The sequence below is a fragment of the Magnusiomyces paraingens genome, assembly GCF_902498895.1.
Source record: "Magnusiomyces paraingens strain CBS 517.90 genome assembly, contig: contig4, whole genome shotgun sequence".
In the NCBI taxonomy this organism is placed as follows: Eukaryota; Fungi; Ascomycota; class Dipodascomycetes; order Dipodascales; family Dipodascaceae; genus Magnusiomyces; species Magnusiomyces paraingens.
In genome coordinates this window covers 963260-988048 of record NW_022474070.1, presented here as the reverse complement: position 1 = coordinate 988048, position 24789 = coordinate 963260, and the positions used below count along the sequence as shown (strand labels likewise).

The following is a 24789-nucleotide window of genomic DNA, read 5'->3' as shown; positions in this document are numbered from 1 at the left end:
GGAAAAGGGGAATTGTTTTTTTCTTTTTTCTTTTTTTTTTTTTTTTTGAAAAAAGAGTGTAAAAATAAAAAAAAATAGCAACTTTCAATTAACAATTAAATACTTCTTGAAGAATTTATTTATTTATTTAGAATAAAACTTCAAATCTATTTTATTAATATCATATCATATCATATCATATAATCTCTCTTTTTTTTGTTTTTTTTTTCTTTTCAATCATTATCATCATTCTAATCAAAAAAAAAAAAAATATCTTACACAAATGTCCCAAAATAATCATTCAAATACCAAGAGAGGAATCCAACAACAAGTTCGATTCCCTAAAAATAATAATCCACGTTCTCATAAAGTTCATTTGCCTACTGATGATATGGACCTTAAAGTAACTTCCCCATCATTATCTTCCTCTTCTTCTTCAGATGATAACGAAGAAGAAGAAGATGATGATGATGACGATGATGATGGAGTCTTGCAAATCAATCCAACCCAATCCTTAGGCGCACAAACTGCCCAACAAGTCCATCGCAAAAACTCTGCAACAACTGCAACAACTAATCGTCAACCTTTCTTACCTATACCTCTTGCACCTTCTGCTTTCCTTCAAGCACCTCCTGCTACATCATTATCCTCCTCCTCCTCCTCATACACAGACATAACCAATATTCCTACAGTTCCTGTTCGTGCACATAGTCCATTGGCATCAACAGTTACAACTCCTACATCACCTCCACCTGTATTTGGTGCACGCTGGCGAGTTCATTCAGGATTAACACCACCCAGACTTACACCACAACAATCAATGCTTGGGATACCGGAATGGGTAACAGCAGCTGGAACTCACGATAATGGAACAGTCATGACAACGTGGTCAGGAACAGGTACAGGATTTACGAGTCGAAGTAATAGCTACAATAGTTTGGCTGAACAACATTTGCGAGGGATTGGTGGAATTGCAAGTAGTGTGGGCAGTAATAGTAGTGGTGCTGGGACTCATGCTCTTGGATCGCCATTGTTACAGGCTAACAATGGTCCGGAGGGGTTTAGTATGGGTGAAGGTGGGAAAAAAGAAATAGGAGAAAAAGAAGAAGAAAAAGAAAAAGAAAAAGAAGAAAGAGAACATCCGGGAGGGTATCCTGGGCGAGCACAGTGGGTTGGGGTTGGTGGGTGGATGCGCAGACTTGGACGACGGGTTGGTGGTAAAAGTGGTGAGTTTGTGGAAGACTTAGAGCTTGGGACGAGTGATCATAGTGGGTACAAGAATGATGGTGATGGTGGTGGTTGTTCAGGGATTGAATTACGAGAGTTAGACAGTGCGTTACACCGTTTAGCAGTTGAGGCTAGTGGAGGAGGAGGAGGAGGAGGAGGAGGACAAGAAATGGTGGCTACTCGGAGGCTGGGCACCACCATTAACAACAACAACAACAGTAATAACAACAATAGTTTTACAAAAGAAGAGTCAGAGGTCAAGGGAAAGGAAAGGGAAAAGGAAAAGGAAAAGGAAAAGGAAAAGGAAAAGGAAAAGGAAAAGGAAAAGGAAAAGGAAAAGGAAAAGGAAAAGGAAAAGGAAAAGGAAAAAACCGCGGACAGTGGAGGGTTTGTTGATCCCGAAGAAACTGCGCGCGATTTGGTGCGCGTACATTCTCGAGGAGGAGGAAGAGGAGGAGGAGGAGGAGGAGGAGATGGAGTTATCCATGGCCAAGTAGGATCGGCAAAGTCTGGGCAGCAGCAAGCAAACCAAAATATCGGGAGTGGCAACTACGGATTTCCCAGTAGGTTGAGTGAAACAATGCGCGCGCCACCGGGGGCAACCAGCTCAGGTGGTGGTGTGGGTAGTGGCGGGACTTTTGGCAATGATGGAAATGGCAGTGGTTACGTAGCAGTCGGTAACGTTATTAGCAGTAGTAGTAGTAGTAGTAGTAGTAGTGCTGGGGGGAATTTAGTGATGGCAAACTTGCATGGAAATTCCACAGTGCCTACAATAAATACACACTCAGGTACTGGGCCAACAACAACAACAACAACAACAGCAACAGCAACAGCAACACCAGCAAGATTCAGCTCATTTGGATTGGCCGGCGATGATCGGCTTTTAAATGATGAAGAAAATGATGATCGGCCACTCGGAGTTTTGGGCACATTACTACAGTTATACAATCAAACATCTACCATTGATTTAGCCAGTGAATCATCATCATCTCATACACCGATCTTAGGAAATTCAACTCCAGCAGGCTCAACATCATCACTGGTGGAACTTGCTTCTGGAGCCATGCGACGAGCACGCAAGGCTCGGTTACAGAAAAGACAAGCACACGCTGCACGAACTGCAGTTGCCGCACGTATTTCAGATGAACTTCAACGACAACGGTTTGTAGTGTTACTTGCACGAGCTTTGTTAGATTATGGAGCACCAACACACCGGTTAGAAGAAGTGGTGGCAGCAGCATCTCGTGCAGTATCAGTGGAAGGTCAATATTTGTATGTACCTGGATGCCTAATAGCTTCATTTGGTGATCGATCAACACATACATCTAATATGGTGCTGGTTAGGCCAGGAACTGGAGGAATCAATTTGAGTAAACTAGAAGCTGCACATCGAGTATATCGTGGAGTTGTTCGTGCACAGGTAGGAGCAGGGTCTGGATGTCGATTACTTGAGAGACTTTCAGTAGCACCTGTATTATATCCTCGGTGGGTGCTAGTTTTATTATTTTGTATATCATCTGCAGTTGTTGGTCCGTTTGGGTTTGGTGGTGGATGGATTGATATGCCTATTAGTTTTATTCTTGGAGGAGTTGTTGGGTTGTTGCAAGTATGTGTTGCACCAAGGTCTGGGCTTTATTCAAGTGTTTTTGAGGTAACTGCATGTGTTGTTGTTAGTTTCCTTGCACGTGCAATTGGGTCTATTCGTGGCTCAAGTATTTTCTGTTTTGCAGCCATTGTACAAAGTTCTTTGGCTTTAATTCTTCCTGGGTATATTATTGTGTGTGGTGCATTGGAGCTACAATCACGTAGTCTTGTTGCAGGAGCAGCACGTATGTTGCAAGCATTAGTATATGCATTATTAATGGGGTTTGGAATTTCACTTGGGTCTGCAGCTTATGGGTGGATGGATAAGAGTGCTACATCTGCCACAGTATGTGAGGATGGTCATGGTACTGCAGATGCTTGGCGTGGGTTATTTGTTCCATTATTTAGTGCTGGGTTAGCATTAGTAAATCAAGCATCTATACGTCAAATTCCTATGATGGTATTGATATCTAGTGCTGGGTATGCAGCATCATATTTTAGTAGTCAAGCACTTAATGGTAGTAATGGGACTACACGGGAAGTAAGTGCGGCAGCTGGAGCATTTGTGATTGGGGTATTGGGGAATATTTATGGTAGAATATTTTCAGGACAAGCAGGGATTGGGTTTACAGCAGCATTACCAGGGATTTTAGTTCAAGTTCCTTCTGGAATAGCAATTCAGGGGAGTTTTCTTTCAGGAGTAATTGGGGCAGATTCGATTGTTAATAAGAGTGGAAGTAGTAATGAAGAATCTGGGAATTCATTAAGTGCAGGAGTTGCAATGGTTGAAGTAAGTTTAGGAATTTCAGTTGGACTTTTTGTAGCCGCTCTTGTTGTTTATCCACTGGGTGGAAGGAAAACTTCAGTAGGGTTATTTACATTTTGAAAAGCCACAAGTTAAAAATAAAAATAAAAATAAAAATAAAAATAAAAAAATAAAACTTAAAAAAATAAAAATTTTTTTTTTTTTTTTTTTTTGGAATTTCTTCAATGTGGCTTGAAAAGAAAGAAAAAAAAAAAAGCCACAAATTCTTAAACAATCAATCAAGTGGCTTGTTGAAATAGAATTGATTGTGGCTGTTAAAGAATAATAAAATGAAAAATAAGAAGAATAAGAAGAATATGGTGATGATGATGAAGAAGAACTGCTGTTATTTAATTTATGTATATAACTGTGGCTTTAAATCTTGTGGCAAAAAAAAAAAAAAAAAAAAAAAAAAAATCATGTGTAATTATAATTTAAGAAATTTAATAGAAGAATGTTTTTTTTTAAATTTATTTTTTATAATTATTATAATTAAATAATAATACAAGTTTCTTTTTTTTTTTAAAAAAAAAAACTTGTAAAAAACTTGTAAAAAAAAAAAAACTTGAAAAACTTGTAAAAAAAAAAAAAACTTACAAAATTTGAATACAATCGCCTCATTTTTTTTTTTATATATATATATAATTTTTAAACTTATTTAAAGTTACCTGGTAATTTAATGATGACCTAATTTCTGACTACACCAAGCCACATTTCTTTAATTTTTTTCTTTTTCTTTTTTTTTTTTTTCTTTTTCCATATAATTAGCAACGCAACAGCCACACCTAATCACTCTAAATGACGCCATTTTGTAAACTCAGCATCTCATCTTCATCAAATCATTATAATTAAAAAAAAAAAAATTTTATATTTGAAAAAATAAAAAAATAAAAAAATAAAAAAAAAAAAAAAAAAAATCTCCACACATAACAAACAACACAAACAAAAACAACCAACTTTCTTCTTCATCCTTTGTGGCTTGCCAGTCAGTCAGTCAGTCAGTCAGTCACTCACTCAATCAATCAATCAATCAATCAATCAATCAATCAATCAAATTATTAGCCCGCATTCTTCTTCCGTTCATTTGTACGCGCCCCGCGCCTATAATTACGCCATTCTACACGGCTAAGCAATCAGTTTTTTTTTTTTTTTTTTTTTTTTTTTTTTTTTTTTTTATTGTAGTTATGTATAGTTGTTTGTTGTTGTTGTTGTTATTATTATTATTATTATTCTTTAAATATATAAACTTACAAACTTATTAAACTTATTAAACTTACTAATGACACCTTCTCCTCCTTCTTTTATTTTTTTTTATTTTTTTTTTTTTCTATCTCTTTCTGGACTAAAAACCCGGACATAATTATTATTATTCCTTTTTTTTTATTTTATATATAAATCTATCCACTTTTCCCTCATTTATATATAATTTTTTTTTATTTTTATAAAAATTTAATATAAGATTTCTTATACCTTTCCTTTATCAATCAAATTTACTTTCCTTTTTTTTTTTTTTTTTTTTTATTATTATTATTATTATTATCTCTCCATCATATCATATTAAACTCATAAACATTTCAATGCCTTCAAAATATAACCCAAAGGTAATCTACAATAAAACTGTAGAGGGTATCAAAGAACTCAACTACCGTGACCCACAATCTCCAATCTTAGACTCCTCAGAAGGTGTCTACCTCAACTCCCCAGATGAAAAACTCACTAAAGTCCTCGAATTCAACGAACCCGTCGTAGATGTTAGAGAATACACTACTGATCAACGCTTCAACCCTTTCCTCATCATCTACCATTACCTCATCTCCCTCTTCCCCATCGTCACTTGGATCTACAGATATAACCTCACTTGGCTTTATGGTGATCTCATTGCTGGTATCACTGTTGGTATCGTCGCTGTCCCTCAAGCAATGTCCTATGCTAAAATCGCTACCCTCTCCCCAGAATATGGTCTCTACTCAACTTTTGTCGGTGTCTTCATCTACTGCTTCTTTGCCACTTCAAAAGATGTCTGTATCGGTCCTGTAGCTGTCATGTCCCTTCAAGTCGGTCGCACAATCACTAAAGTCACTGATAAGTACCCAGAATATGCTGATAAAGGTCCAGTAATTGCTACAACCCTTGCACTCATTTGCGGTGGTGCCGCCGCTGGTATCGGTCTCCTCCGTCTTGGTTTCATTCTCGAGTTCATCCCAATCCCCGCTGTCATGGGCTTCATGACTGGCTCTGCATTTTCCATCATGATTGGCCAAGTCCCCAGTTTGTTTGGTAACTCAAAGTTTCTCAACACTCGTGATTCAACTTACCTTGTCTTTATCAACTTTTGGAAACAAATTAAACACACTAAAACTGACGTCGCCTTTGGTATCCCCCCACTCGTTGCCCTCTTTACCATCAAGTTCCTTTGTGACTACCTCACCAAGCGCGCACCCAAGTATAAAATTATTTGGTTCTATCTTTCCGTCCTTCGTAATGGTATCATCATTGTCCTCTTCACTGCCATTGCCTATGGTTGCTACAAGGACCGCCGCTCAAATGCTCCCATCTCCCTTATTAAAACAGTCCCCTCTGGTCTCAAGCACACTGGTGTCCCAGAAATTGATCACAATATTGTCACTGCCTTGGCTTCGGAAATCCCAGTCTCTGTTATTGTCCTCCTCCTTGAACACATCTCCATTGCAAAATCTTTTGGTCGTGTTAACAATTATAGAGTCTCCCCTGATCAAGAACTCATTGCTATTGGTGTCACTAACCTCATTGGTGTCTTCTTTAATGCCTACCCTGCTACCGGCTCCTTCTCTAGAACTGCCCTCAAGGCAAAGTGTGGTGTCCGTACTCCTATTGCTGGTATCTTCACCGGTGCTGTTGTCCTCCTCGCCATTTACTGTCTCACTGATGCCTTTTACTGGATCCCTAATGCAACCCTTTCAGCTGTCATTATCCACGCTGTCTATGATCTTATGGCTTCTCCTAAAACATCTTGGCACTTCTGGACCGTCTCTCCTATTGAATCTATCATCTTCATTGCTGCTGTCTTCATCACTGTTTTCTCCACTATCGAGGCTGGTATCTACTTTTCCATCTGTGCATCCTGTGCTCTCATGCTTCTCCGCATTGCCTTTGCCCGTGGCCAGTTCCTCGGTCGTGTCGAGTACCACGAACTCATTGACCCAACCATCATTTCTCGTAATGGTCAAATCGTCTTTGACGGTAGACTCTCTAAAGTCTCATCAAACACTTCTTCTAATGAACCTAAAAAGTCTGTCGCTTATGACGAAGAACAAGTCACCCCTGCAAAGACTGCCGACAACCAAGTCTTTGAAACTGAAATCCGCCCAGCCTCTGATCCAAACACTAACGTTTCTCCCGTCATCCCTCAAAGTTCATACCTTAGACGCTTTCGCTGGGTCCCCCTCAACCTCAAGAACCTCAATCCCAATGTCAAGGTCATTCCTCCTCCCCCGGGAGTTGTTGTTTTCCGCCCCAACGAGTCTTTCATCTATCCTAATGCATCCCGTCAAGTTGACTTCATTCTGGATGAAGTTAAGAGATCAACAAGACCTGCCATCATTGATATTCACCAAAAGATTGGTGACAGACCTTGGAACGACGATGGCCCTCGCCACCGCAAAATAGACCCTGACTTTGTCGATCCACGCCCTGTTTTGCGTGCTGTTGTCTTTGACATGACTTCAGTCCCCCATATTGATGCCACGGGTGTTCAAAACATTATTGATATTAGAGCTGCTATTCTTAACTATACCAAGACTGAAAGTGTAGAGTACCACTTTGTGGGTCTCATTTCTCAGTGGAGTCGTCGCGCTCTAATTGCAAACAAACTTGGTGTGGGTCACATTTCTCCCTCGCATCACCGCGTTGACGCTGCCGAACGCAACTTTGGTCCCAAATGGTCGGATGCCCCTGTCGCTGATTTCGGATACCCCATTGAGGAAATCCAAAAGACTGCTTCTGCCAAGTTTGATGATGAAGAAGCGAAGATTGGCGGTTATTCTGGTGAAGACTCCCCTGGTGGCGAGCCTTCCAATCACATTTTGCTGCCTCTTGTGGGTACAAATACTCCTTACTTCCACTTTTCCATGTCTGATCTCGACTACCTGTTTGAAGAAGAGGTTCCCGAGCAGCCTGAAATTGTGGTTGTTTAGACGTTATGCTTAATGACTTGTTGTTTTTGTTTTGTTTTGTCTCTTTTTTTTTTTGTTTGTTTTTGTTAAATTTTTTGAATATGTAAAATTGATATATAAAAAAAAGTTCTTGTTTCTTATAGAAAGTTTTTGAAATATTTAAAAGGAAAAGAAGTAAGAAGGTTGGTTTTTATAAAATCAAAGTGTTTAATTAAATGGTGGTGGTGGTGGTGGTATCGTTGAAGTTTTTTTTTTTTAATTTCCCCTTAAGCAAAGCCCGCCTAACCGTCCATTTTAACGAGGACGCGGGTTGTTTCCCGCACGCACACACACACACACACACACACACACACACACCACAAGCATGTGCTAAAATGAGGAGAGGCTTTTAAGTCTTCTCTCACGATAGGCAAAAATCAGGTTAACATAAATAAATTTAGTTATGTTAATTTTAAATTTAAATTTAAATTTGAAGTTGATATTAAATTTAAAATTAAAATTAAAATTAAAACAAAATTGTTTTCTAGCAGAACAGGATTGAACTGAACAATCTTTACTATTAAAATACTTTTTTATATACAAATCCATAATCTAAAAAATACTCTCATAAGATAACAGATGACTTTATTTTTGACATTTAAAAAAGAATATCTTTAATTAAAGATATTCTTTATAATGATATTGACTTTACATATATGCTTCTAAAACTCTTGAAGTAAAAACAAATATGTTAGTCTAGTTACAAGTCAAGTTGAAGTGAAATGAAATGAAATGAATTATTCATGTTAACTTCCATTTATTTGAGCAATGGCTTAAATAAAGTTATCGAGTAAATATAATTCCTTTTAAATTTTATTTACTACATAACTCATTACACCCCATTTCTTCCCTATAGACCCCTCAAGTCAAATTACCAAAATAGGAAAACAATTACTTCACTTAGTTCTTTATATTCTCACTATAAATACTACACACCACAACTAGATTTTAGTATTTTTCTTTCATTCTTCTTCTTCTTCTTCTTCTTCTTCTTCTTCTTCTTCTTCTTCTTCTTCTTCTTCTTCTTCTTTTTCCACCAGCCTTTGGCTATCATAAAATCTTTTCTTTTAATCTTACAAAGCACTTTCTTTATTTGCTTTTTTTTTTCTGTTATAATTGCTTGAATATTTATTCATCTTTATTTTTTTTTTTCTGTTATAATTGCTTGAATATTTATTCATCTTTATTTTTTTTTTTTAAAATTCTTTTATAATTCTTGCTAATTCCTTTTTTCTCTCTTTTTTTTTTTGTTTTTTTTGTTTTTTTTTTTACCATGTCTCAAATTCCTGATTCTTCACCCTCGGACTCGGAAACCTTGATTAACTTGGATTCCCCATTGGAACAAGAAAGCGATAACGATACCATTAGCCTCACTGGAACCGTAATCGACGCTGAATCCAATGACTCTGATTCCATTGACCAACCAAATACCAACAATGAGTCTGTAATACTTGACCAACAAGAAGACGACGACCCTTCAAATCAAGAAGAGGACTCGGAAGAGTTGTTGATTAATTACTATATTCCACCATTGCCGAGTGGATTCTTCTTACCATCGGACAAGTGCCTGTTTCGAAAAAGATATCCCTCAAAAAAATGGCCCCCTAAAAATTATCTCCCTATTCCTCGTCCTGACTTGTGCAAATCTCTAAAAGAGATTAGCTCGCTCCAAGAAGACAAGTATTATAAAACCATTATTTTGAACTACATTAATACCCGGATTTATGAATCAAATAAAGTGCAACATAACCCCAATGTACGCTCTTTTGATGCGTCAATTGAATCAATTGAAAGATTCCCTCGTGCCACTCTGGAAACATCAGTTTCTAGCAACTGTGTAATTAACACTGAATTTAGGGGAAACACAGGTACCCTGTTGCCAATGTTGTATGCAACCTCAGGGTATCTTCGAACTCTGCGCTTAAAGGGATTTGACAAAATCCCACCAGGACCTGTAAACCAGAGACCTGTGACAAAGTCTTTTATTAAACGTGTGCGACGTCGATTGGGCTTGGACCGTGCAGGACAACGCGTGGCGACGAGTTTGGGTGCAATTTGTGTGGTGGATTCTTTTGATGAAGATTCAGAGAATCAAATGAATTGTTATTATTATGATGATTATGATGATGAAGAAAAAAAAAAAACAAAAGAAAAAGAGGGAAAAAGTGAGTGTATTGGGGGAGAAGAAGAGATGACTGAGCCGGGAATTATGGGGGTGATTCGAAATCAGTTGCAGGTGATGTTGCGAGCATACAATGCATTTAATGGGACAAAGTATCCTGGCACAAGTGTGACACTTTGTAATCATGGCCCCATGAATAAGTTGCATGCGTGCATTTTTAAGCGAAGAAGAGGAGCTCTTGGCGATGGTGTAGCACAAGGTACCACCAGTACTTGTGGCCGCAATTGTGGCGATGGATGGCACCGAAACTGGAAATTTTGTGAGGGTGGCTCTGCCACTGGCGGTGGCTCAAATGACACAATTCTAAAGAAGGAGAATCAACAACTACAACGCCTCTCTCTTTCAGAAATAATACCAAGCACTTGTGTTCCCTCTTGTGCGCACTGTGATAGTACACCATCAATTGCACCTCCACCATGGCCATCACACCAGGCCACACAGGCCACTACACCTTACCTAGCCACAGAGACTTATCAAAACTCTGGTGATGGGCTTCTTACTGATGCCACTGTTGACAATGGTTTGGAGATTTGTACTGGCGACAGCTGTGCCACTGCCCAGAAGAAGCTGCGCAGGGAAGATGCACCACCACCACCACCACCACCACCATCATCACCAAACTCTAATGATTCTCTAGCGGGCTCCGATGAAGATTGGATTCGGAGTCCCGGTACTATGAATAGTGCAACAATACAAGATGTACTACTTTTAACAGAAAAGACTGGGCCAAACCAACATGTTCGTTTTGTTTTAGAGCCGCGCAAAGATGACGAGCACGGAACTTTGGCATTGTACTTGGTGCACCGACCCACGGGGTATATTCATTTGATTTTGTTTTGTGTTAATCAGCTTATTGAAGAACGTTTTAATTCTGACTCCTTGAACTTGGATGCTTTGGTTGATTCCGATTTTACCAGTGGTGGTTTGGATGTGTCGATGGATTTGTCTGAGTCACAAGAAGTTGAAACAAGACGTGATGTGGAAGCTGATGAATTTTTTTTTGAGGAATTTGAATTGAGTGATGATGATGGTGGTGATGATGAGCAAGATGGTGGTTATTTTCTTGATGAAGATTTCTCCAAACCTCTTGTTGAAGAGGAATTCCTATCACACCCTGAAGAAGGTTCTTTTCAGAAAGATGTGGAAGATATTTCCCAAAGTCAAGTGCAAGAGATTTACGGAAAAATTACAGACAAGGAGGTAAAAGAACAAGAGGAATATTATGAAGACCCGGGATTTTGGGAACCTCCAAGTGATATTGATGACTACAATGACTACAATGACTATGACACCGATGGCGAAAGTTTTGACGAATCCCAAAACCATGATGATGATGATGATGATGATGATGGCTTAGATCTTTAAAAAAAAAATAAAGATGAAACTTATTTACAATTCTTATGAAGGATTGAAAAAAAAAATTTTTTAATTTTTTAAAAAATTATATATATTTTGTAAAAACAAACAAGTATAAGTAATGGTAAAAAAAAAATTATAACCATCCTCTTCTTCATCCCCTCTATCAACGTCCATAATACCGCTCGCGCTGGCGTGGATCCCGCGAATAACCTTCTCGGTAGTGGTCTCGTGAACCACCTCCCCCGCCATACCGTGGTGGTGGCGGGCCGCCTGCACCGTACCCGTTCCCGCGGCCGCCTCCGTTACCGTACCCTGGCGGACCTCCATATGCACTATTGTTTGGGCCACCTCTGTGCTGATGCCGCGACATATCGCTCATCTGGTTATTCATGATAGTCTTGAATCCGTTAATCAGCTCATTCACCCCTGGGTAGCTATTATTGAGTAGCGTGTATCCGCCAGGAATGACCTTGACAGCCAGTGACTGTACAGGAGTGCTGGCACCCGTCTGATACATGAGCAAAAAGTACCCAGGCCGCTTGTGGTCGTAGCAGAACGCATACACGGACCGTTGCGGGTTACTCTTGGTATACGTGCGCAACCAGTCCTCGACCTCAGGGCGTGGCTTCTTGAGAAACTTTTCGTGATTCACCATCTGTTCCACCTTGCGTGCCATGGACTGCACGTGCATTACCACCAGCTCATCCAAATCACTATACTTGTGGCTCCCCACCTGCAGCGTATTTCCAATCGAAAAGTCGTTTGGTTTATCCAGCTCAAGCACATCCAGGTGCTGGAAAATACCGTCGGCAACCTTCCATGTCACCGCAATATGGTCATAACCTCGCGACGATGGGCGAATCACAACATCACCGTTCGCCAACGTAGCAAGATATTCTTCTGCCTGTCGTGCGTTGAACGGCTTGAAAAGTGGGTGGTTGATGATACGTGTTGCTCGTTGTTCGGCCTCCTTCTTCAACGCAATCTTGCGTTTCTCCGACTCCTCAGCCTCCACATTCCAGTACTTGGGATCCTTCTTCTGTGTTCGTCGTTTCTCTTGAATCTCTCGGATAGCCGTTGGAGCTGTGCTTAACTCTGCAGTGAACTTGGTGTAGCTGATATCCAAAATTACACCCTGTACCGTCTGTCCAAAGTTGAACACTGTGCTAGGATGCGGGGCTTCCTCACCAGGATCAAACATGTTTGCTAAACTCACATTCGCCTCAATGCCAGAAGACAACTGACCACTTAAGAATCGGTCGCCAACACGGCGGATATTCATCGGAACAACAACACCATTGTGGAGTGTGTCCTTGGTCTCCTGTGTCAACATGACAAAAACCTCCATGTCGGTTAAAATGTGGAATGGCTTTCGCAGCTCGTGGTAACGGTGTTGCAGCTCATCCTTAATTACCTCAAGAGTTTCTCGCTTCTTTTGGTTAAACTCTTTCTCCAGTTCCTTGGCGTACTCATCCAACAGCAGCTCGTTAAGCTTGTCAGTTTCCTTGTTGTTGATAAGATAAGCAACAACACCACCCTGACCCTCATAAGCCTCGATATCCTCCTCATCGAGTTCCAATGCATCGGCAGCAATCTTACGAGCAATTAAATAATCTTGCGGGTGAATTCTAGTCGCATCCAAAACTTCAACAAGTTCATAAGAAACTGGTCGTTCCTCGTCATATGGAATAAGAATGAAACTCGAACAGTTCATGAAAATAATCTTGCCTGTAATTTCATGTGTGACAAGCTCAGTGCGGTTAGACAAACTACCACCGTGGCTTTGAATACCTTGAAGCATGGTAGATGCCTTTCTTGGACCCAGACCAGCAACATAAGGAAGGAGATTAGCGATATAAGGTGTACGCACAGCTTCGTTAATGTCAACACCAACCATGTTGACGTAATCAACAAACACTGTTTCAATCGCATCCTCCAAATCGCTTTCACTAAGCAAATCTTGGAATGGATGAATCCGAATATCCTTAATGTTTTCCTTCAGTGCTGCATACTCCAATAATGGAGACTGGACATATCTGGCCAAGCCAATACAGTAAAGACTGAGCTTAACTTGGTCGGGGAACTCGGTTGTGGCACGCTCAGAGTTTTGGTAAATACGAGCAACCTCGTCTTGCACCCAAATCAGTTTAAGAGGAGCCGTGGAATCCATGTCAGAGCCAGCTGTCAGTTCCTCCTTCTTGATAATGTCGTCAACAATTTGAAACAAGCGGTTAGATGGGACTGTGAACCCAGCAATACCGACAACATCTGGAATGCGACGGTTTACCAAGTCAATAAACTGACTCTTGAATTGCTCGCTGCGGGGGTCGTCAAACTTGGCAAATTCCAAAACCTCGCCGTACTCATCAAGCACAGCAGCAAGAATGGCATCCTTGCCAATCTCACCCATACCCCAAGAAAGAGTAAGAATACGTGGGGTAGCTCCTGGAGAGTAGCCATGGGGCTGGTAAGGAGCTTGGTCCAAACATTTCGAAAACGACCGTCTGACTTCGTAGTAAAGCGAGCGTGTGCACTCAACACGTAGGTCTTCCTTGATGGTGTTGCAAATGTGAGGTATGATTCTGCGAGAAGTGGACTTAAAAATCTCACGGCGAACTTCGTTCCATTGTTTTGAAATGTCGGAAACATTGTCAGAAGCAATATATTGGGTGAAAAGCTCCTCAAATAAAGTCTCCTTATATCTGGGGTAAGAAATCCGAACAATAACCAACCCCTCGCTTTCAGCCTTGAGCATGCGGAGATACATTTGTGGACGGAGACGCAGATCCTCAAAAGATCTGTTGATGGCATACTTGATGTCATTGTAAGGACTGCCCTCGTCAATCTGCTTACGACCCTTGTCAGTGAGGATAATATCCACCTTAGCCTTTTCCCAAAATTTCTCACGGAGAGATTTGCGAATCCTAGGATCATGGAAAAACTCCTCAACAAGCATAGCTTGTGCATCGTCCAAAACTTGTTGTGGTGTGGTGTAGAGATTAAAGTCTGATTCCCCAATGTGGCTTTCAAAGCACCGCTCAGCAAGAGTCAGCGGGGAGGAGGGGTTGTCTTCTGCATAGTAAAGACGAGTCGAGGTGGCGATATTTTCGCCAACCTTTTCGGCACTAATGCCAAAAGAGTTGACAAGAGAGTAAACAGGGCCATCACGAATCTTTTCAAAACGAGTATATCTGCTTCGTCTTTTGAGCGCATCATGATTGTTTTGAGTAGAAGTACCGATGCCCTGGTCCTTAATTTTGCCAGAGTACCTGAACTGTATGTAATCCATAAGGTCTTGATAATCAACAAGCGAACTGGCAGTTGAAGACAAAGAACTGTAGGTAGAGTCGTAAATGACGAGACTGTCGTAAACCTTTTGCACAGACCTAGACTTTAAGTAAATGCCATGATATTCAATGTCCAAGTGGACAATGTGCCACAAGTCATCAAGACTAAGTAGCTCTTCAGTAACTGGTTTAGCCATGCTGGCAGCAGTTTCCTCGCCATCCTCATTGGTTTCATGCTGATTGGGTAGGGCGTATACTAAAAAGTCTTTACGGTGGTGCCATATGAAGGGGACTTCCAGGTCCTCACGAGAAATAAACTCCAAAACTTTTTCAACTGCTGTTTGAAATGGATCGCGTAAGTAAGGCTTAGAGTAAAATAAGGAATCTTTTTCAGATGAAAGTTTGGAAATAACCCATCGAACTTCATCAGCAAACTCAGATTCTGTAAGAAGGTAATCATCCTTGAAGTTGGCACGCATCAATTGGTAACGCTCAGGTAAATCTTTAGCACGGATTGCATTATCTTCATCCGTAAGAAGTTTTGCGCTAAGCTCACCGGGCTCAAAAACATCTTTGAGATTGGGGCCAACTTTTTCCACTTCCTCATCGCTATAATTAAGACCCTGTTCCAACGTTTCTTCACCTTCGAGCGCCCATTCGTACTCAGTGCCATCACCAAATACTTCAAAAAGTTCTTGAAGTTTATCCTCATCAAGACCCTGGTATTGAGAAGCCAAAGCTGAAGGCCCTCGGGAAGGCTTGGAAACGTGTCTTCTTCTGCTTTCATCTTCTTGAATTTGCTCTTCGTCGGAAAACTGGTCCTCCTCAATGAAATCATCAAATTCACTGGCAAATGGCTGTTTTTCAGGTTGACGGTGACTGCTTCCACCCTCTTCCTCGTCAGAAAACATATCGTTTAGACCACGCGAGCGTGAATCCTCATCTTGGTTAGCGCGTTTTAAACGTTTGAATTGGCGCTGTGACCTGGTTAGAACTCTATCAATCAAGAAAATTAAAATAAACATACCGAGTTAGAAGGCTTTTCAACTACACGACCTGTATTTTCCATAAGTAAATCAAGATCATCTTCGTCTAAGTCGTCATCGATTTTGCTGCGGCCTCGGGAACCTTCTTCTTCTTCTTCGTCAGAACGTGATCGGTGTCTTCTCTTTTTCTTTCTTCTTTTTCTACGAGCGCCTTCTATGTCGTCATCTTCATCGTCTTCTCCTTCATCTTCATCGTCAACGATGAATCCTTCCTTGATCTAAAAAAAAGTTAATTTTGGTCATTCTCAATGGCTTCTTACTTACCTTTTCTAATTCTTCCTCGTCATCTTCTTCTTCTTCAGAAGTGTCGATTTCATTATCACTGCGAGGGTTTTCTTCATCGTCATTCTCATCGTCTCTAAATCCCTCCTCTTTTTCGCTAAATTGCTGCTCCTCGTCGTATTCATCCGACATATTGGGGGCTTAAAATTTTTTAATAAGTATGTGTGTGTGGCGAGAATGGATGTGTTGAAAAATAAAAAAAAAAAAAATTTCAAGATACGCGTTCTAGTGGAGCGTTTTGGTGAAGTTGAGTTTTTTGGTGATGTTTGTGAATGAGTATTTTAATGCTTCCTCCAACGCGAAAAAAATTTTTCAACACTAAGCTAATTGCCCAAGGCACATTAGGTTTAGACAATAATGAACTGCAGGTTTCTGATAAACACAGAAAGCAAATTTTAATCAAATAATGGATGAAAAACTGGTGATTAATGGCTGAGTGTATAAGGGGTTTGCTTGTCGACGGTTGATTGAGCTAAGAAAGGTGGTGGTGGTGGTGAATTTTTATTGGCCATGTGTAATATACATGTTACATTACAAAAACATGTTGTAACAGATAATTCAAAGGATCATCTGAAATTTTAGACCTTTGTTTGTTTTACGCTCATGTGGTTTAAAATCGATTTGAGAGCCTTTAAAAAAAAAAAATGGTTATTTTCTTACAATATGCTAATAATATGAGTATGATTTTTTGCATGTATTGGTTAAATATTAATTCAAGGAAAAAATTTACTGCTGTTGAACCGAATTCAATAAGGGACTAGACTCGGGTTCACTAACTCTGCTTGGAGTTTCCTTGGGAAATTACATTGACACACCTAGTTTATTAGCTTCTTCCAGACTCAAGTACCCACTGTTCACAATATTTTCTATGGTCCAGTCCCAGGTGTATTGTATTCTTTCAGGATCTGAAGCAATTTTTGAGGTTTGAGTCTCAAAGCCTACCGGATTAAAGTATGCTCCGTTTTCTTCAAAAGTTAGGTCTGGTGACAGAGAAGCAAAAAGAGAATTGTAAGCGCCCTCTTCATTGGAAATTCCAACAACGTTTTGGAGAGAATTGAAGAAAAAGCCAATGATCGGCCCCACGATAGGTAGCCCCGTCCAAAAAGTGTTAATGTTTGTTTGTGTGCATATGCCCGGATGAACTGCCAACCATAAAATAGACGGATATCGTTTTTCTAAAGCTCTTGTAGCATGAATGTTTGCAAGTTTACTATTGCTGTATCGCAGCCATGCTGAAAGAATACCCGGAGCATATTTGTAAACGCGTCCAAGGTCTTTAGGTCCATCAGTGAAATAATGGCCAAGAGAAGATACAAAAACAACCCTGGGTCCACACTTTGACTTTAAAAGCAGAGGAAGTAAGCTTATTGTAAGGTAAACTGGACCAACGTGGTTAGTCTGAATCTGAACATCAAGATTGTCTTCATTGAGTTCAATGGGAAGAACCAAAGTTCCGGCATTGTTAACCAAAAGGTCAAGCTGTGACTCTTTGGAAAGAAACTCGGCAATACCCTTTTTGGTTTTTTCTAAAGATGAAAGATCCAGCTGAACAAAGTATATTTTCCCAAAAACTGCGCGAGCAGGCAATTCACCTTTGCGGCTTTCGGCTTCCACCTTGATTTTGGAAATGGCTTCTGCGGCTTTATTTGGATTACGCGCAGCTAGGTAGACGTCCCAACCATGAGTAAATAAATGGAGGACCGTGTAGTAGCCGATGCCACTATTTCCACCAGTAACAATTGCGACTTTTCTGATCTGTTCCGGATCGTTGAAAGGTAAAGAGTTTGGATTAAAGTCCTTAGGTGATGTTCCGAGAGTCATTAGAAAAGGTGTTTGGAAGAAATAGAAAAAAAAGGGAAAGAAGAAAAAAAGTACATTAAAAGTAACCCTAATCATTATAATAACTATTGTTCATGCCATGATTAGAGGTTATCAATTAATCAGCCGTATAGTGTAAGTTATGATTTTAAGATATAAAATTTCTGACTGAAAAATAGTAAAAAATGATTTTTATTGGATTATAAAAGTTACAAAAAATTGGCCTAAACAGTAGTTGCAGAAGAAGATGATGATGGTGCACTAGCACTAGACTCTGTTGCACTTGAAGGAATAGTATCTGCGGAATCGGATGATGATGGTTTGGATCCATTAAGCTTTTGAGCTTCTTCTGGAGAAAGGAATCCACGATCAACAAGTTGAGTGACAGTCCAGTCCCAGGTTTGCTGAATCTTTTCAGGATCAGAAGCAATGGCTGAAGGTTGAGTAACAAAGCCAACAGGAGTAAAGTAATCGCCATTGTTCTCCTGCGTTGTAACTTCTGGCGACAAAGCAACAAAAAGCGTATTATAAGAGCCTTGTTCATTAGATATTCCAATGTAATGGTTAATTGTATCGACAGTAATACTCGCAACATAGCCTATATACGGGAGATTACGCCAGTAGCTTAAAAGATTTGTTTGGCAACACACACCAGGATGAACAGCGACCGAAAGAATAGAGGGGTATCTTAACGCAAGAGCCTTTGCAGTTTGAATATTAGCCAGTTTACTGTTACCATAACGTAACATACCAGAAATAAAAGTGGGGATGTAGTTGTACAGCTTTCCAAAGTCCTTTGGATTGTCGGTAATTTGATGGCCAAGAGAAGAAAGGAAGACAATTCTGGGACCAAACTCAGATTTTTTTAACAAAGGGAGTAAGTTAAGAGTTAAGTAAAAAGGGCTGATATGGTTTGTTTGAATCTGAATATCAAGTTGATCATCAGTGATTTCAATGGGTAATGCCATGACGCCAGCATTGTTAATGAGTAAATTGAGCTGAGATTCCTTGGAAAGGAATTCATCAACACCTTTTTTGGTTTTTGCAAGAGAAGAAAGATCCAATTGAGTAAAATGAAGCTCTCCAAAAACCGCAATTGCTGGAAGATCGCTTTTACGACTTTCTGCTTCGGACTTGATCTTTTTGATGGCATCGTTAGCTTTAGTGGGATTACGAGCGGCAACATAAACCTCCCAACCATGTGTATAGAGATGGAGAGATGTAAAAAAACCAAGACCACTGTTTCCACCAGTGATTAAAGCAACTTTTCTTGTTTGTGCTGGATCATTAAAAGGTAATGAATTAGGGTTAAAGTCCTGAGGCAATGTTCCAAGAGTCATAATGAGTTTTAAAGAAAGAAGATAAAAAAGTAAAAAGAAAGAAACAGTAAATATATCAATGCAAAAACTCTTTGGTTAAAAAGAATTTCTGGTTACAAAAAAATTAAAAAATTGCAAATAACCTTTTCTTTTGGTGTTTCTTATTCAGCTAATGAGGAGTCAAGATCTAACAATAGAGAAACTCCAGTGTGATATGCTGCTTCGCCTTTGTTTCGTTCAATCTACTCCACCAATACCGAGATATACGGTTTTAGTCTGTAATATACGCAATACGCCTCACATTGCTATTTGAGCCAATTACAAATTATCACCTGACATTACACAACCATGTGACTCAACCCTAACCTGTAAATTTGTAACGCAATTTATCTTGATTTTTTTTTTTTTAAAAACCTCCAAAAAAAACATCCTCTCTTCACCTGACCAGACCACCTGACTTGAACTTTTTTATTCGGACGACGCGTCTTTTTTTTTTATTATTGAATATATACCCCAGCACTCGTTTGCAAGAAAGCTTCATACTGTGATTAATATAAATCGATATCGGTTTTTTTTAATCATCATTCTTTTAAAGACACTAAAAATAGGGTATGTTTTTAGCAAGCTGTTAATTGATGAAGAAATTCACAAAATACTACAAGGAAAAGAGGTTTAAGACTGACCCGGCGCGCATTTGATAAATATTTATTTATCATCACATGACATTGAAACGACGCGTCTCTTGAATATTTTGACAAAATATCCTTGAAGAAGATTTACTGACCAGAATGTATAGACTTATCAACTTTTTGAAAAGAAAAACTATGGCCAATTATTATTCCAAGTCTCTGGACTCGGAGCCTCGGTCCAAGCGTCAAAAAAACTTCCAGGAGGAAGACGCTGAAGGTACAGAGGATGAAAAGATAATTAAGACCCAGCCTGAAGACGAAACTACAGCTGAGGACTTGATTGACAATGAGATTATCCAACACCAGCAACAGCAGGAAGAGCAAGAAAAGGCCGCGCAGGAAGAACAGCGTAAGTCTAATAAGCGCACACGCGAAGAAACCAAACCTACAGAGCTTGGGGGTGTGTCTGCCACCGCTGCAGCTGCTGCAGCTGCTGTGTCTGCATCGGTCAATGAACTTCAGGAAAATGAAGAACATGAATCTGCTGGTGCTGCTGATAACACTGGAGTCAATGGTAGCACTTCTGGAGAAAAGGTTGACAATGAGTCTCCTTCAGTTAAGGACTCGCGTGTGGTTTCGTCTGACCAGCAAGCTTCTCTTGCTTCTTCGTTGCTGGCAGCTACTGCTACAGCTGCGCTTCGGAGCTCAAATGGCACGGAAAATTTGACGCCTACACCACTGACGGCACCTCAATCCATGTCCGGGTCACCCGTGCCTCAGTCACAGTCTCAGTCACAGCAATCGCACGGTGTGCCTGGGTCTAGTCACCATGGATTGCCACCTTCGCATAATGGACTATCGGCCGCAACAACAAGCGGACTACAATCTCCGCACCATGCTGCTACTACATCGACTTCAACGCACTTGGCTATGGCGGCTGCTGCGGCTTCGCAATATGCTCAACACAATTCCCAAATCCATGCTCAGCATCAGCAACTTACGCAGCAGCAGCAAGTGGCGGCTCTTGCACAACAGCAGCAAGGTGGAGTACTTGGACACCCCACGATTAGCCCACACAAGCCACCAGTGGGAAGTGATGAGTGGCACCGACAGCGGAGAGACAATCACAAGGAGGTTGAACGGCGGCGTCGCGAGACCATCAACGATGGGATCCGAGAGTTGGCAGAGATTGTACCCAACTGCGACAAGAACAAAGGTCAAATTTTGCGCCGTGCAGTTGAGTACATTCGTGAACTGAAGGAGTCAGAAACTGACCGAATTGAGAAGTGGACCTTGGACAAGTTATTGTCTGAGCAGGCCATTTCCGAGTACTCTGCTACAAATGACAAGCTTAAGAATGAGCTGGAGTTAGCCTGGCGTGAAGTTGCAGCTTGGAAAAAGGCTTGCACTGATGCTGGTATTATGAAGCCCGCTGATATTCAATAAGTCTTTGTTATTTGTTTTCTTTTTCTTTTTTTTTTTTTTTATTGTTTTGTTTATTTTATTCTTTTTCTTTATTGTTTTGTCTAGTGCTTTTTTTTTTTCCTCATCATCATCTTCTTCTTCTTCTGCCATTATTCTTATCTTTCCTTAATGATTTTTTTTTATTTCTGATAAATCAATTCAATAGTTATCAATAGGCGTATATAATAATGAATTGTCATCATTTGCAGTATGTTTGTGTTCTTTAATTATTTTGATTGTTGCCATTACTACTATCGCTACTATCATTATTACGACCTCCATAAACCATATGGACCTAAAACCATTTTCCAAATCCTAATTGTGCCGTCCTCGCTACCCGTCGCCAAAACAGCGTTATCCGGTGAAAAAAGAGCCGTATGAACGGGTCCATGGTGACCCCGTAATGTCTCGAGCAACTCTTCGCTGCTGTAGGCGTACACATGAACCCACAGCTCATCGGCACTGCTGGCCACTATCCACTTTTTTTCTACGTCAACGCACAGCGCCGACACTCGGTAGTCCGCGGAAAACTGCTTGACTGTTTCACCCGAAGACGCATTTATAAAGTGGCCCGTTTTGTCTGCCGCAATAATAAGCAGATTATGAACGTCATTATATTCCACCTGTCGTGTGGTTCCATGGAGATCCATCTCGCGCACTCGCTCCGGAGCACTTGTCCTCAAAGGCCCTAGCCGCCACCAGGTAACAAGTCCTTCAAAAGTCACCGTCACTACAATGTCTTCACGGATCCACAAAACAGAACGGATTGGAAGTTTTGTGGGGTTTTCAGAAGACTCATCCGATGGTTTGCTCACAGACCATTCCACTTCAATCGTCTGGGTGCCCACATCCCAAATGCGCACAGTTGAATCTTGGGATCCTGAAACAAGCCGCAATTGTCTTGTAGCTGCAGAAACGCCTGGGAACAAGTCACAGCTCCTCACAATAGAATTGTGAGGTAGCGAAGCGGCCAGGTCTCCAGTCTTTGCGTTCCAGACGTTGACGAGAAAGTCTGCACCGCAAGAGGTGGCTATTGCTCCATCACGACTCAGGCGCGTGCACCATATCGCACCCGTGTGTCCAAAATAAGTGCCAATCCAATCTCCGGTGACACCGTTTCTTAGCATTGGGTTTCCGTCTTTGAAACAGTTAGAAATTTTATTCAATTAAAGCAACCTGGCTTTAACTTCAAAAATCCAAAAAAAAAAAAAAAAAAAAAAAAAAAGACTCCTACCTTTGCATGCAGATATAATCAAGTATCTTGGATCTACTAGATCCTTACTCTGATAAAATTGATTTGCATTAGTAAGATGATTCAAATAATTAATGGATCTTTTTGGCTTTTCACAAAAAAAAAACACTTACTAACTCAGTCGGCCCGGGGTTTTTATTCAAGATACCTGAAAAGTTCAAGTGTGTGACGGGTCGTGAGTGCCCAGTACATGTCAAAGGCACAGCCTTGGCTAGAGATTTATGTAATCCATGGTTTGTTGGTGATGCTAATGATGCTGCGGGTATTGGCGCAGCCATTCTGTTGTGTGATGGTGATAGAGAAATAACGATTCTCTGAAAACGCAGTTAAAAAAAAATGGCCAGCGCGTATCTGTTGTAAATTAAAGTTCTGAATTAATGAATGAAAAAAGAAATTTGGTAGTATTTGCACCAAAGATTCCCTTCAATAGTGAAGAAAAACTGGTCCTTGTTGAACAGACTTGCCGTGACTACCCAAGGCAATGGATGATAGCGGTTAACGGCTGAAGGAGGTAAGCCGAATGGGAATCTTAAAAGAAAGGGGAGGAGAGGAGTGTTTAAGTATGGGTTTTTTTAAAAAAAAAAAAAAAAAAAGGCCCTTTTCTTCTTTACCTTTGCTAATATGTATGTATATATATATATATATACATTAAATTTAGTCTCCACAAAAAAACTCATAATTCCTGATCGGTTCCTTTGGTAAACTCTTGATAAAACTTTGGCAAAGGCTTATCATCATTTTCGCACCAAAGCTTGCCTTCAAATGATAAGCTGGCAGATGTGCCTGGATTACCAAGAGCTTCTTTCTGAGCCAGCTTAAGATATGATTGTGGAACAGGACCAACGTAATTGTATATAGCCATTCCTTTATCCTTCTTATTTCTGGAAAATTGCATATTAGAGGGACCCTTGCAGAATCTCCCAAGAATGTGAATTTTAAAAGCGTTGGAAGCATTAAGCCACTCTTCATTATAACCGGCGACCACAATCTTTTGAAGAATAGTCTCACTTGCCAAATGCTTGACAATTGGGCCGTCATCAAAATGCTTGTCTTCCCCATATTCGTCTTCATCATCATCGTAGTTATAAGACGATTGACGACATAATAACATTAAATTACGCGTTTTAATCGATCTCTCTCTCAAAAGTCCCAATAAGCTATCTACGCTATTAAGACAACTAGGGTAAGAAATCACCAACCGATCCAAGACAATACCTGGACAATATGATAGGACCAGTTTAATTCCGGCAACCACAATTTCACTATCTTGAAGGTGAACTATAACTTTCAGTGTTCGGAGTTTTGGCTTGCTCGAGGCCAAAAGTCTATCAATGTTAGTTCCAGCAAGTGCATTTCTGTGGTATTTTATTGTGCCTAAAGAAGAATGCCACATTTCCATCGTCAACTCTGTTAGATTGGTAAATTCTGGATAAGACGGAGGATTTGAAAAACAACAACCTATCACAGTATGAAAGGATATATTCATAGAAGTCACACTTGAAGGTATATAAAGATCAATACTGGAGGCGTCGTAGTCTTCAAAATGATTTAGTTTCTCCAATTCCAATAACGAATTTCCAATCAAACTCAGTTGATATTTCACTGAGCTTGCATCAATTTCTTCATAACCATTTCGCCTTTTACTGGAGCCTCCATTTCTTAAAGTCTTTGAGCGGAAAATTGCTACTGTCTCAAGATTCGGAAAGGATTTTAGTGGGGGATAATCTTGTTTAAAAATTTTACCGATGATTTCAATGTCTAATCTTTTGACTCGCTCGCGTGAACTTAGCTTTAGGCTGGCTAGGTAATCCAAATCTGAAAATTGGGCTCTGATACAAAGACCGATGTGATTGTAATTTGGAAAACTGTTACCATATGCATCCAGGGAGCGTAAAACCTCGTTTAGTCGTAATGAACCCTGATTAACGCTGAGCTCCACACGGGATAGTAATGGACATAAGCGTGGATTGATAAGCGACGTGCTATTACCAGTCATTATTACATGGCCATCTTCAACAATTTTAATCAAAGGTATATCACCCTTTGGATGACATCGTAAACACTTTACGCTTTTTAGCCATTGCGTAGTGAATGTAAGTGTTGATGGGAATCTTCGGTCAAGGTCCAGCCTTTGCGCAAGAATTGGCATACACAAACCCCTTAGTTTGCGACAAGTTAATGATAGTGGAATAAGCGATGTTGGGTCTTGAATACTGTTCCCAAAGGGGTCAGCTGCTAGTTCTTCAATGACTAAGGAAATCAATTCCTCAGGCAGTTTAAGGAGCATGGTATATAGGAAACTTTAAGGATGGAAGTCAAGGGGCTGAAGGTACGACTGATGGCAAAAAAAAATTAAATTTTAAAGA

General features: G+C 40.2%; 9 protein-coding genes across 9 annotated transcripts; 4 read left to right on the top strand and 5 right to left on the bottom strand.

Moving 5' to 3' along the window:
* Positions 1 to 262: 262 nt before the first annotated feature.
* Positions 263 to 3676, top strand: SAPINGB_P005086 (uncharacterized protein; the record flags this gene model as incomplete). Its single annotated transcript, XM_031999801.1, has 1 exon — positions 263 to 3676. One exon carries the CDS (start codon positions 263 to 265, stop codon positions 3674 to 3676), a length of 3414 nt encoding a protein of 1137 aa, XP_031855692.1.
* A 1496-nt stretch (positions 3677 to 5172) lies between these two features.
* On the top strand, positions 5173 to 7767 carry SAPINGB_P005085 (uncharacterized protein; the record flags this gene model as incomplete). Its single annotated transcript, XM_031999800.1, has 1 exon — positions 5173 to 7767. The coding sequence occupies one exon, from the start codon at positions 5173 to 5175 to the stop codon at positions 7765 to 7767; it is 2595 nt and encodes an 864-aa protein (XP_031855691.1).
* A 1291-nt stretch (positions 7768 to 9058) lies between these two features.
* On the top strand, positions 9059 to 11332 carry SAPINGB_P005084 (uncharacterized protein; the record flags this gene model as incomplete). Its single annotated transcript, XM_031999799.1, has 1 exon — positions 9059 to 11332. The coding sequence occupies one exon, from the start codon at positions 9059 to 9061 to the stop codon at positions 11330 to 11332; it is 2274 nt and encodes a 757-aa protein (XP_031855690.1).
* Positions 11333 to 11489: 157 nt separating this feature from the next.
* SAPINGB_P005083 (uncharacterized protein) lies at positions 11490 to 16073 on the bottom strand (the record flags this gene model as incomplete). Its single annotated transcript, XM_031999798.1, has 3 exons — positions 11490 to 15590; positions 15641 to 15877; positions 15924 to 16073. 3 exons carry the CDS (start codon positions 16071 to 16073, stop codon positions 11490 to 11492), a joined length of 4488 nt encoding a protein of 1495 aa, XP_031855689.1.
* A 669-nt stretch (positions 16074 to 16742) lies between these two features.
* SAPINGB_P005082 (uncharacterized protein) lies at positions 16743 to 17762 on the bottom strand (the record flags this gene model as incomplete). The annotated part of the gene is made up of 1 exon (XM_031999797.1): positions 16743 to 17762. The coding sequence occupies one exon, from the start codon at positions 17760 to 17762 to the stop codon at positions 16743 to 16745; it is 1020 nt and encodes a 339-aa protein (XP_031855688.1).
* A 221-nt stretch (positions 17763 to 17983) lies between these two features.
* SAPINGB_P005081 (uncharacterized protein) lies at positions 17984 to 19099 on the bottom strand (the record flags this gene model as incomplete). The annotated part of the gene is made up of 1 exon (XM_031999796.1): positions 17984 to 19099. The coding sequence occupies one exon, from the start codon at positions 19097 to 19099 to the stop codon at positions 17984 to 17986; it is 1116 nt and encodes a 371-aa protein (XP_031855687.1).
* An 803-nt stretch (positions 19100 to 19902) lies between these two features.
* On the top strand, positions 19903 to 21153 carry SAPINGB_P005080 (uncharacterized protein; the record flags this gene model as incomplete). The annotated part of the gene is made up of 1 exon (XM_031999795.1): positions 19903 to 21153. The coding sequence occupies one exon, from the start codon at positions 19903 to 19905 to the stop codon at positions 21151 to 21153; it is 1251 nt and encodes a 416-aa protein (XP_031855686.1).
* Positions 21154 to 21440: 287 nt separating this feature from the next.
* SAPINGB_P005079 (uncharacterized protein) lies at positions 21441 to 22701 on the bottom strand (the record flags this gene model as incomplete). The annotated part of the gene is made up of 3 exons (XM_031999794.1): positions 21441 to 22309; positions 22406 to 22454; positions 22537 to 22701. 3 exons carry the CDS (start codon positions 22699 to 22701, stop codon positions 21441 to 21443), a joined length of 1083 nt encoding a protein of 360 aa, XP_031855685.1.
* Positions 22702 to 23096: 395 nt separating this feature from the next.
* Positions 23097 to 24710, bottom strand: SAPINGB_P005078 (uncharacterized protein; the record flags this gene model as incomplete). Its single annotated transcript, XM_031999793.1, has 1 exon — positions 23097 to 24710. One exon carries the CDS (start codon positions 24708 to 24710, stop codon positions 23097 to 23099), a length of 1614 nt encoding a protein of 537 aa, XP_031855684.1.
* Positions 24711 to 24789: the final 79 nt, after the last annotated feature.